General features: G+C 41.9%; 1 protein-coding gene across 1 annotated transcript in view; it reads right to left on the reverse strand.

Moving 5' to 3' along the window:
- The window catches only part of DIAPH2 (diaphanous related formin 2), a 3,821,702-nt gene that overhangs the window by 1,887,621 nt on the left and 1,922,014 nt on the right, over nt 1-12,067 (reverse strand). The window contains exon 19 of the mRNA XM_086964614.1: nt 9,141-9,235. Coding sequence (XP_086820740.1) covers nt 9,141-9,235 — 95 coding nt within the window. The remainder of the gene's footprint in view (nt 1-9,140; nt 9,236-12,067) is intronic.

Raw genomic sequence — 12,067 nt, forward strand, 5'->3', positions numbered from 1 at the left:
TACTATATGCCAGTAGTTTTACTTTCTGTGTGATAAAGCCACAGTTTGTTTATTACTTATTTTAAAGTGTTGGTTATTGTTGCATTATTTGTTGAGTTACTTTTATTTGCAAGGATTATGGCTAACTTCAAGTTGAACGCTCAGCAGGTTGTTTGTTTGCATTTTAAATCTTCCTCTGATCAAGGTTCTGAGACGGACTCTGCATCTGAGGCAGAGGTTGAAGGCCAAAATTCTGGCATTGAATTGTCTGTCCAAGAGGAATCATCTGATGTTGAAGCAACTATCAATGTGGAGGAAGTGCATCTTTTGGAGGAGGACAATGATATGATGATAGTGCAACAAGAGGAATCTGGATTGCAGCCTGGAGCTGGAAGGCTTTCCATTGGAAGTGCTGAATTCGGGTTTGCCGCAAACATGGCCTTTGTTGCCTGATTTTAGAGGTGTCGCAGGGTGTATGGTCAATACTGAAATCTTTTTTGGCTATAAATTTATTTCAGATGTTTATGGACGATGTATTTTTGAATGAGATTGTTGGCCAGACTAATTTGTATGCTGAACAGTATTTGAGGGACAACAGTGCCAGACTTAAGCCAGCCTCTAGAGGTAGCCGGTGGAGAAGTGTGGCTCACTGGTTAGAAGCGGCAGACCCTGAAGCAAGAGGTCAGGCCTGGGACCAGGGTTCAATTCCCGACGCGGCAGGGTCTTGGGCTCAATGTCTGCGGACTCGATAATTCTCGCCTCGTGCCTACTCTAATCATGGGTCCCACGCTGCAACTCTGGGCAATAGCTTGCTTAATCTCCACAACAGCACCAACAGCGCTGGGATGCCTGGCTTCACCTTGGGGTGCCCAGGAGGGGGCATCTCACAGGGAAAGCCAGGAAGGGTTCCACAGCTGTATACAGCGCCAGGATGCCCCGAGATGGGGCGGCAGTGCGCTTTACAAGTATACACACATTTACATTTACATTTACTTCCGCAAATCTGGATGAGGTGAAAAAGTTCTGGGGTTTAACTTTGTTGATGGGATTGATAAGGAAGCCATAGCTATCTTCATATTTGTCTACTAGTCCCTTAAGGGCAACTGCTATATTTCTTGTAACCATGAGTCGTGATTTTATTTGTTTCTGCTTTGGATGCTGCATTTTGGTGAAAATGCTTCAGCGTTGCCACATGATCACCTTGAATGTGAACATCTCTTCAAGATTTGGCCTGTCCTTGATCATTTTGTACATTTCCTTTCAGAGATCTATGTTCCAGGGAAAGAAATAGCTGTGAGTCTTTGGTCCTGTTCAAAGGCAGTTTGGTTTTAGGCAGTACATTCCAAGCATGATAGCACATTATGGAATTTAGAGGTATATGATGTCAGAGTAGTGCTGCATATTTGTATACTTTCAGGGTGTAGCCTGGTAGGGATTCTTCTATTGCCCCCCCCCCCCTTTCCCGGTTTTCCATCCACTTTTGCAGTCAGTGAGAAAATTGTGTGGGAACATGGTAGAGGACTTTTTAACTAAGATCACCATTTATACATAGATAACTTCTACACTGGAGTGCAATTGCTCAAGGAATTGTTCATAGTGGACACTGTTGAATGTGGCAAAAACTGTTCTAACCGTAAAGATTACCCCAAAGAGCTTGTATGTAAAACAAATTTCAGAGAGGACAGTGCAGTGCCTTGCGTAGTGATGAACTTCTCGCTGTGATATTTTCAGACAGGAGACATGTCCAAATGCTGACTACCGTTCATGATGAAAACACTTCACCTGTGACTGTTTGGAGTAAGGTTGCAGAAGTGAGCAAACCTGTGTGCATTTTAGACTAGAATGAGGAAATGGGCGGTGTAGATCAGAGGTTGGAGCCTTGCAGTGCTGTTCTTAAGGTATACATTTGGCATAAGAAGTTGGCTGTCCATTTGTTTAATTTAGCAGCCTTTAATGCTTTTGTTGTATTCAAGGATTGTTCTCCAGATTTAAAGATGCCTTTTGTTCAGTTTCAGCAGTCTGTAATAGGCAGTCTTGTTGCAGTGGAGCACACAAGTGTTTCTAGAGTTAAAGTGGTGGAGGATGTGGCTAGATTGAAAGATTGAAATTTTTCTGATTATATTACTCCCACCCACACAAAAAAAATTCCCGGTAGGAAATGTAGAGTCTGTACCTGAAGAGGCGTGTAAAAGGAGAGTTGGCTGTAATGCACGGAGTGTCCCTCTAATCCTGGGATATGTGTGCCCACAAGTTTCAAATTGTACCACATGCAACTCAGGTTTTGGGAGCAGCACTGAGAGTAAAAGTGAACTGACTGGTCTGTATGGTTTTATATTCTTTGTTCAGTTTCACGGTTGGCGGTAGTTCGATATATACTTAGTTAGACCTGTTGTGCTTGTACTCATTGTTGGTTTTTCATTTCCTTCAAATTGGTTTGTGATTTCGTTTTTGTTTAAAAAAAAGTGACGGCGATGTGTGTGAACTGGTGCTTGGCTTGCCGTGTGTGTATACTGACACTTGGCTGGTGGTGTGTTTATTAGGAGACTTGGGTAATGGTAGGTGGTACGAAATTAGTTGCACCCTGCAGATTCCAGAACATTATATCACAGAAATGTGAAGAAAACATGTTCTTCAGCAAGGGTTTCTGGGTAAAAAAAACCTGGTGAGAGCCACGCAAGTCACCCACCCTGGATTCTCCCACATGTCTAGTTTAACCCCTTCCCTGCTCATGAGCTCGTCATGCAGTACACTGGTCGTGTGCTTATGACGAGCTGAGCTCGTCATGAACAATGGGAATCTGAAGATTTCAGCACTAAGCGGGAATTGCTGTAGCATTCAAGGTGTTAAGAAATGTGCAGGTTTGCTAGGTTTCCCAAGGTGCTGCTGAGCTAGGACCCAAAATCTACAGCTAGGCACATTGCAACAAAAGAGTTTTGTGCGCTTGGCTGACTATGTGTGTGGAATGATGCTTGGCTGGTGGTGTGCGTAGACTGGAGCTTCATTGGTGGTATGTGTGAGCTGGCATTTGGCTGGCAGTGAGTGTGCAGTGACTTGCTTTTGGACCACACACACATTGTCAGAAAAATGCCAGCCCACACACTCCATCAGCTGCCAGGCCGAGTGATTGCTGTGCCAGTCCTGCAGGCGTATGAAAGTGATGGGCCCTTGAATGGCATTGTTTGTTGATGTGAGGGTTGCAATGTGCTGGGCCCGCGGCTGGTGGTGTGAATGGTTTTGTGTGAGACACGCATGAAAGGTGTGTGAATGGTCTGTAATGCGGTTATTGGCTTGCAGTTGATTTACAGCTAAAGAGCTGTAAGTCATTGGTTCAGCAATCTGAACTTTTATTTATTAACACTGAACTTTAATTTTGTGACATCTTTTGTTCATAAAATTTACATTTTGAACTTTTCACTCACACTCGTACCAAATTCAACCAGTATGTGTGTGTACTTGAGGAGTAAATCATTGTGCAGTAATATTTGTTTTTATCTCTTTTTCTGCCAGGCTATACATTGTCTCTAGGGAAAAACTACCAACTCTAGATATCTTCATAAACTAGACACAAGGAGGACTCCAGGGTGGCCTGCTTGGATTCCTCAAAGTACTAGAATCTGCTGGGACCCTCAAAATTCCTGCCACCCAGAGTTCCCACTTATCTCCTGATAGAAATTGTACCTCACCTGTGTGGGTGGGCTTTGTGCCCGCAAATAGGGGTCCAAGATGCAATGTGGCAAAATCAACAAAAAGGGTAGCTGCAGTTTTTGGGCCTGGGTTTGGCAGACACACCGAAACACCTACCAAATCGAAACAGTTCTGAAAACTAGACACCCGGGGAAGTACAGAGTGGTGTGCCACCATGGATCCCCTAAATTTTCCTACCCGAAATACCCTGCAAACCTCAAAATATGACAAATATCGCATGTTTTCATTGCACTTCTAAGATGTATTGTTCCAGAATCTGAAGGAATCCACAAAATTCCTACCACCCAGCATGTCCCCACTTGTCCCAATAAAAATGCTGCCCCACTTGTGTGGCTGGGCTTAGTACTCACAACAGGAACGGAGCAAACTAACATCAATGGGAGTCCTCGCAAAGGGACACTCATTGACTTTGGTTTGATCAGTTCCTGTTGTGGGCACTAGGCCGAGTCTCACAAGTATGGGCAACATTTTTATTAGGATCAGTGGGAGAGTGCTGGATGGAAGGAATTTTGTGAATTCCTGCTGGTTCCAGAACTTTCCATCACAGACAAGTCAGGAAAATGTGTTTTTTTGTCATAGTTTGAGCTTGGAAAGGCCTTCTGGGTAAGAAAAAAACCTGGTGAGAGCCAGGCAAGTTACCCCATCCTGGATTCCCCACTGTGTCTAGTTTTCAAAAATGTGTAGATTTGCTCGGTTTCTCTAGGTGCAGGCTGAGCTAAGGCCCAAAATCTACAGCTGGGCACATTGCAAAAAAAGTCCATGTTGTGTTTTGGTCACTTTAGTGTCATGGCCACTAGTATCGGAAGACTTGGGGGGAACGGTAGGTGGTAGGAAATTAGCAGCTCCCTGCAGATTGCAGAACTTTCCAGCACTGGAGTATCAGGAAAATTTGTTTTTTTCAGTCAACACTTTAGGTTTGCAAGGACTTTTGGGTAAGAAACCCTGATGAGAGTCATACAAATCACCCCACCCTGGGTTTCTCTAGGTGTCTACTTTTAAAATATGTGGAGGTTTACTAAGTTTCCCTAGGTGCCATCTGAACTAGGGCCCAAAAAATCGACAGCTAGGCACATTGCAAAAAAGGGTCAGTTTTCAATGGAAAAATGTGGTGTGTCTATGTTGCGTTTTGGTGCCTTTTCTGTTGCGGCCATTATCCCTACCCACTCAAGTGAGGACCATTTGTGTCTGGAGACTTTGGGAATATCAGGTGGTAGGAAATGAGTTGCTCCCTGCAGATTACAGAACTTTCAGTCACAGAAATTTCAGGAAAATATGCTTTTTTAGTCAAAGTTTGAGGTTTGCAAGGGCTTCTGGATAAGAAAACCCAGTGAGAGCCATACAAATCACCCGACCCTGGGTTTCCTCAGGCGTCTACTTTTAAAAAATATGCAGGTTTGCTAGGTTTTCCTGGGTGTAGGCTGAGTTAGGGCCTAAAATATATAGCTAGCCACATTGTAAAAAAAGGGGTAAGTCTCAATGGAAAAATTAGATGTGTCCATGGTGCGTTTTGGTGCCTTACATGTTGTGGCCACTAGCCCTACCCATACACGTGAGGTACCATTTTTTATCAGGATACTTGGGGTAATGGTAGGTGGTATGAGATTGCTCCCTGCACATTCCAGAACGTTCTGTTATAGAAATTCGAATAAAACGTGTTCTTTTAGTCAAAGTTGGAGGTTTGCAAGGTCTTCTTGGTAAAAAACCTGGTGAGAGCCATGCAAGTCACCGCACATTGAATTCTCCTAGGTGTCTAGTTTAAAAGAATGGGCAGGTTGGCTAGGTTTCCCTAGGGGTCGCTGAGCTAGGGCCCAAAATCTACAGCTAAGCACATTGCAACAAAAGGGTCAGTTTTCAATGGAAAAATGTTGATATGTCCATGATGCATTTTGGCACCTTTCGTATTACAGCGACTAGCCCAACCCACACAAGTCAGGTACCATTTTTATCGGAAGACTTAGGGGAACACAGAATAACCAGTGTTATTTCCCATTGTATTTCTCTATGTGTGTGTCTTCTAAATGTAAGCCAGTGTGTAAGAAAGAAGACATTTTGAAAAATGCCCTCTAATTCATATGCTATTATGGGCACTCACAAAGTCGGAGATGTGCAAATAACCACTGCTTCTAAACTCCATTTCTTGTGTGCATTTCGGTAATATATAGGTTTCCGTGATACATATTTTTTACTCTTTATATTTTACCAAATTAATTGCTCTATACCCGGAACACAATGAAAAATCCTTTCAAAATGCAACTCAGTTATTGGTTCTTGATAACTAGTACACAATCAAAAACCATTGTAAGGTGCAGCTCACTTATTGGTTCTGGGTACCTCGTGCTCTTGGAAAACCCAAAACCCCTATATATCCCCGCACCCAGAATGGTCTAGCAGATGAAATGGTATATTGCTTTTGTAAATAGGCAATTGAGACGCAAAGTTAGAAATGAAAGCATTGTCACAAATAGACTTTTTTTCTACTCATTTTCAATATTGTTTTATTTCAACACTTAGTTTCCTTGAGAAAACCTTGATGGATTTTCACAATGACCCCATGCCTAATTCAGAATTTTGTCTAGTTTTCACACCCGTTTCCACCACAAACTGGAAGTAGGTTGAAAGCACAAAAAATAGGAAAATGGGCTATCTCCCAGTAAAATCGCAAAACTGTGGTAAAAAAAAATCTGTTTTCTGATTCAAGTCTGCCTGTTCCTGAAAGCTGGGAAGATGGTGATTTTAGCATTGCAAACCTTTTTAGATGTCATTTGTAGGAAAGATACCAGACACTTTCATCTGCAGCACTGTTTTCGCAATAAATATCATTATCTAGCTATATTTTGGGCAATTTCTCGTTCCCCTCATAGGGAATCCACAAACCCAGGATGCCTTTAAAATACCATGGATGTTGGAAAAAACAAGAACAAATTTGGCATGGATAGCCTATGTGGAAAAAAATGTATGAAGGCTTACGCACGAACAATTCTAAATAGCCCAGAAAAGCTTAACACTGGGAGCAAAGGCCTAGCAGCAACAAGGTTAACTTAAAAAAGGTTAGGAATGATTTCCCTCCCCAACTCTAACTAAAAGCAAAGTCTCACTGCCGCTCCTTATGGGACCTACATGTCAAATGGCCAAACCTTTGTGACCCCCTGTGGTCTGGGACAATTGGTCTTGCCATTTAAGTGACACCTATTCTTTGGCAAGTAAACTAAAACTTCGATTAGAAATATATATATTAACTGAAGAAGTGCATGGGCTGTGAGTTGCCCGAACTCAATTAGGAAAGAGATAAAAAGCCACCTTTTTAAAGAACATTACATCACACCACAGTGATAGTCCAGTTCCGTTCTCAAAATGGAGCTATTACTCCAATCATTCGCTGACTCTGTCTTTGCCTCTGACCCTGTTCAGAACTGCTCTGCTTCTTTGCTACACTTGTCCAAACCTATATTCAAATGATATTCATCTACATATATTTGACTCATCATTAGAACGTTGCCACATCCATCCCATCGCATATGATAATAGTTGGGAATATCATCACTGTTAAAGTTCAACATTCCAACACCTACAGTGCAGGAATTATTGACTCCCTTAGCTGCTGAAAGTCCAAACTCTGATAGTCAGACTCATCGTAGGCCCATGAGAATGAGAGCCAGTCTGTTGATTTCTTGGAAGACCTAATGTCATCCAGCCAGGGCCAGAATTCAATTTCAGATATTAAGCCTGAACCTTAAACTATGTGTGTCCCAAATACTTCCAGTTCAATATTATGCAAAGCTATACATCCATGATCAGTAAATTAATCTGATGATACTCACTTGTAGATTCATGAGCAAATGCACAAACGAAAAAGACAGCTTCTGTTTAGTGCTGAAACTGGTGGAACATATCTTTCCTCACTTGAGTGCCTGCCTACCTCTCATCTTTTCTGAGAGACACTACAATATTCGTGATTCCCCTACGTGCTCTCTCTACTTGGTAAGCTCTCCACGCCAACTTAATAAAGTTTATAGTATGCACATGACAAGCCCCATAAAGTAATGTGGTACAGCATACAATAGTACTTGTTTCTGACTAAAAATTGCCATGGCAAGCCATACACAATAAATGGAGTAGCAACAAGTCATATTTTAAAAAAAATCACCTAATTACAAGTGTTTGGCCCCTCTCTCTTTTCTTGTGTAAATTCTGCAGGTATTAATTTACACAGGTAAATATGTGGTAATCGTGATATCTGGGTTTCCTAATAGTACATGTAAAGATTTACAGACTTTATACAGTATGCTGTATAGGGATGGAAAACATCTGAAGTTGTGCACATTTAAAAAAATGCTTTTAATTATTCAGCTAACATTTTTCTTTCAAGTTTCTTTGGTTCCTCCTCTTATTTTGTGAGCATTGAAAACGCTGCTGCACTTTCGAACACCTTCGATATCGCACACTAGTTAACAAATCAGTGTGAGTGAGGTGCGTATGTTAAGTGTAGAAAATTATTTTAAAATGTTTGGGAACATCTATAATACAAAATCTGGGCGTCTGTTCTCCACATGTGCATGTGAGTTCCCTACTCACCCATCGAACACTGACCTGGAAACGACCACTGATTTAAACCAAGTAAACCAAGTTGAAAAACCCACATGTGTAGTACATACATGAGAACATACGGTGCACACCCTCAGATTATATGCATTTATGTTTGCTTAGTTGTTTGTGAATAGGTCCCTAAGTATACAATACCCAAAACTTATGTAGAAATACCATTGAAACGCTATAATTAACAGCTCTCACACAGCCCGGAGTGTGACCACTATAAAGTAAAAATAAAATCTACTATTTCAAAAATCTAATACCTGATAAATCGTTTTCTGTACATTGCATGGCATGTGAACTTCTCGTACTGGCGAGTGATAGTGCCCACCTAGCAAAAACAAATCTTGTTTTTTCACCTTACCTTTTAAACCAATTACTGGTTGTGTTGTAAACTGGCTTTGCAGTTATAATTGCCATACTAACTACTAATTATCAAGGGTAAATGTAGTTCATGTTGCTCATTTCAGTTTAAATTTCGAATGCAGACAGATGTTTTGTGATGTCTTCAGCAATTAGTATAGCTATATTAAAGCTGTTTTACTGTCATTGTCTTGTACAAAACATGTATGCAAATGAGTTCTTTATTACACGTACTGCTGGTCTACAGCTTGGGGCATATTTCCAATTGTATTTCCACTGGTATATTAGTCACACGTAAACAAAAAATATGTCAATAGCAATTAGGATTTTCCAAATATATCCTTTAATACTTCTACCACAGCATAATATGGTTAGGGATCTACCCAGTTTTGTAAGATATGCTGCCCTAAACAAATATTCTGTTTTATGCTTTTGATGTTCATTAAAAGGGGGCGATGAAAGGTTAGAACATTGCAGAACAAAAACAGGAAAGGACAGCATCCTACCTGAATAAGGGACTCGCTTAGCCTCTCTTCATCCACCTCCAAGATAGTGTTTTTGATTTCATCATAAGGCATGCGAAAAGATCCGAGGAAGATGGCTGAAGTAAACAACACATAAGTGTAAGCATTCAAAAGTGTGAACTCCAGCTTTTTATTACGAGAGTGCCCTCATTCATAAACTAATACCAATTTAAGTTGACAACATTATTAACCCCTTCCATGCTGCTGTAGGCAGCACTACCTCCCCAGTGCTGCCGTCGGCCAATGGCCGACGCGGCCACGCCCGTTTTGCAGAAGTGCCGCACTGCCGCGACATCGCGGCAGCATGGAAGGGGTTAAGAAAACAAATAATAATGAAAAACATTCAAGTAAAAAAAAATAGATGACACAGAAAGAGAGGTTAAAATAGCACCTTCGGGTGTCTCTAGTCTACTAATTCCCGTACCTTCATGAATAATATACGCTGAAATGGTCTCTCCTATACCTTTGTTTTAACAATTTTATTGGCAAACTGTATTTATCACGGGCTTTTTAAATGCCATTAGTTGTCGTAGAGCCATCACAGAGATAACCATTTGGCATATTAATGGATGTGAATGATCTAAGCTGGCTTGAATGCACACCACACCATGTTCACAAATCTTTAATGGGGTGCCTCACTATGCCATGAAGTTTCCTTCATTTCATCTTGACCACTAGTCACATCATTATTGCCGATTACACTTATCAGAATCTACACAACCAATATTTCCAAGTCACTCAGCATGTCAATGCATAAGAAATGTTTTTGTGGTAAACTGGAGGAAGTGTTAAGAATAATGGTACATGAGGTATGTTCTAGGACACCAAGATCACAATACCAATATCGTCTTTTTTTACAATCTTCGTCAGACCTTATATAGTCATTAATTTGATTTATTTACTATATGCCTCCATAAACATTTGTATGGTATAAACACAAATATTTACTTTCCCAGACCTTTCCTGTGAAACCATCTTGCGTAATGTATCAATGCTCGATGTGTTGAATCAACTCGATGTGGTGTTGTTATAAGTATCTCTTGTTTCATTACTAGTATTAGAAACGGGGTCTCTGGTTGGCAGTTTGCCCATTGTCCAAGCAGGGATCCTCACTCTAGTCAGGGTAAGCAAGTTACACCCTCAGGAAAACCCGTGCTCACCCCCTTAGTAGCTTGGCAAGAGCAGTCAGGCTTATTCTCAGAGGAAATGTGTAAAGCATTTGTACACAAACACACACACACACACACAGTATCACAGTGAAAACACCACAAAGATACTCCACACCGGTTTAGAAAAATAGCCAATATCTATCTGAATAAAACAAGGCCATAACGACAAAAATCCAACAAACACAAGTCAAATTACAAATCCTCAAAGATTAAATGCAATTATAGCGCTTAGAAATGCAATAGTTCCAAATGGGGCTATAACAATGCGCTTGATAGAGTCGAATCTCAAAGTTTGGGGCCGGACACGATGGAGCATGTGCCAGCTACGGAGTTGCACAAACCGCAGTTACAGTACCTTGAAAAAGATGACAAAACAAAGATGTTTCGAGGCTCCTGGGAGGTGAGGTGTGGCATACGTTCCTTACTGTTAGTGCAGGTCACTGGCATTTCAGTGCTCAGGAAGTTAAGAGCAGAGGGGAGGTGATGCAACATTGGCAGCGAGGTTTCGGTTCTGCCGGTGGTGCTGGTTGATGCAGTGTCGAGAGTGAAGTCACACGGTGTCAATTTTGCAATGTTGATGTCACGCCACGGGGCAAAGGGTGTGGAGGCGAAGCTGGGTGCCACAGACTTCGCTGAAATTATTCTCTGGACTCCCTCTGTGATGCTGTGGTGGCGTCTGGCCTGCATTGCAAGACCACAGCTCCAGTGGAGGCAGCAGTGTGGTGTTTAACAGCAGTGCCGGCTCCAAAGTCACACTCAAAGCCAATGTGCTGGTTTCCTCTTGTTGAACAAAGCACACTCAATTCTAAGGGCATAGGAACTGGATTTGGCACCACTTGGCAAAGAAGGGCTCTCAGCAGAAAAGCCCAGATGCTACAGGTGAAGTCTTTGATCGCCCTAAGACTTTCAACAAGAGGCAAGCTCTACTCAAACCTTAGGAGAAACTTGGAGAACAGGATGTAGAAAGTAAAGTCCAGTCCTCTCACTCCCAGGACAGAAGCAGCAAACCAACACAGCAAAGCAACCAGCAAAGTGGCAGTCCCTCCTGACAGTAACACAGCTCTTCTTCCTGATAGAATGTCATCAATCCAGAAGTGTTCAGAGTATATGGTGACAGAGGTCAAGTACTTATACCCATTTCAGCCATTGAAGCAGGCAAACTTCAAAAGAAAGTCGTTGTAGTGCACAAGACCCTGGCCTTCCTGGGCCTTGCTCCAGACACACTACCGGGGGTAAGAGACAGCTTTGTGAAGGGACAGACACAGTCCTATTCAGGTGCAAGTGCCAGCTCCTCCCACCACTCTAGCTCAGCTTGGTGATGGGCCATCAGGACATACATGGCACACCTCAGCTCCCTTTGTGTGTGACTGTCTAGAGTGAATACACAAAGCCCAACTGTCATCCAACCCAGACATGTATTCTTGGGACAGGCAGAGGCACAGAATGGTTAAAGTAAGAAAACTACACATTTCTAAAAGTGGCATTTTCAGACCTGCAATTTAAAAACCAACTTCACTAAAAGATGTGTTTTTAAAATGTGAGTCAAGAGACATCCAACTCCAATTTTTTTCAGCTCCCAAATGGAAGATATACTTGTAAGATGCTACATTGCAGCTCCAATGCTAACCCATGGGACAGATAGGCCTTGCTGTAGTCAAAAATGAAATCTGCAGTATTTCTCTACCAGGACAGGTAAAACACAATAGCACATGTCGTACCTTTTGAATACACTGCACCCTG

Source organism: Lissotriton vulgaris, chromosome 4_1 (genome assembly GCF_964263255.1).
Source record: "Lissotriton vulgaris chromosome 4_1, aLisVul1.2, whole genome shotgun sequence".
Taxonomy (NCBI): domain Eukaryota; kingdom Metazoa; phylum Chordata; class Amphibia; order Caudata; family Salamandridae; genus Lissotriton; species Lissotriton vulgaris.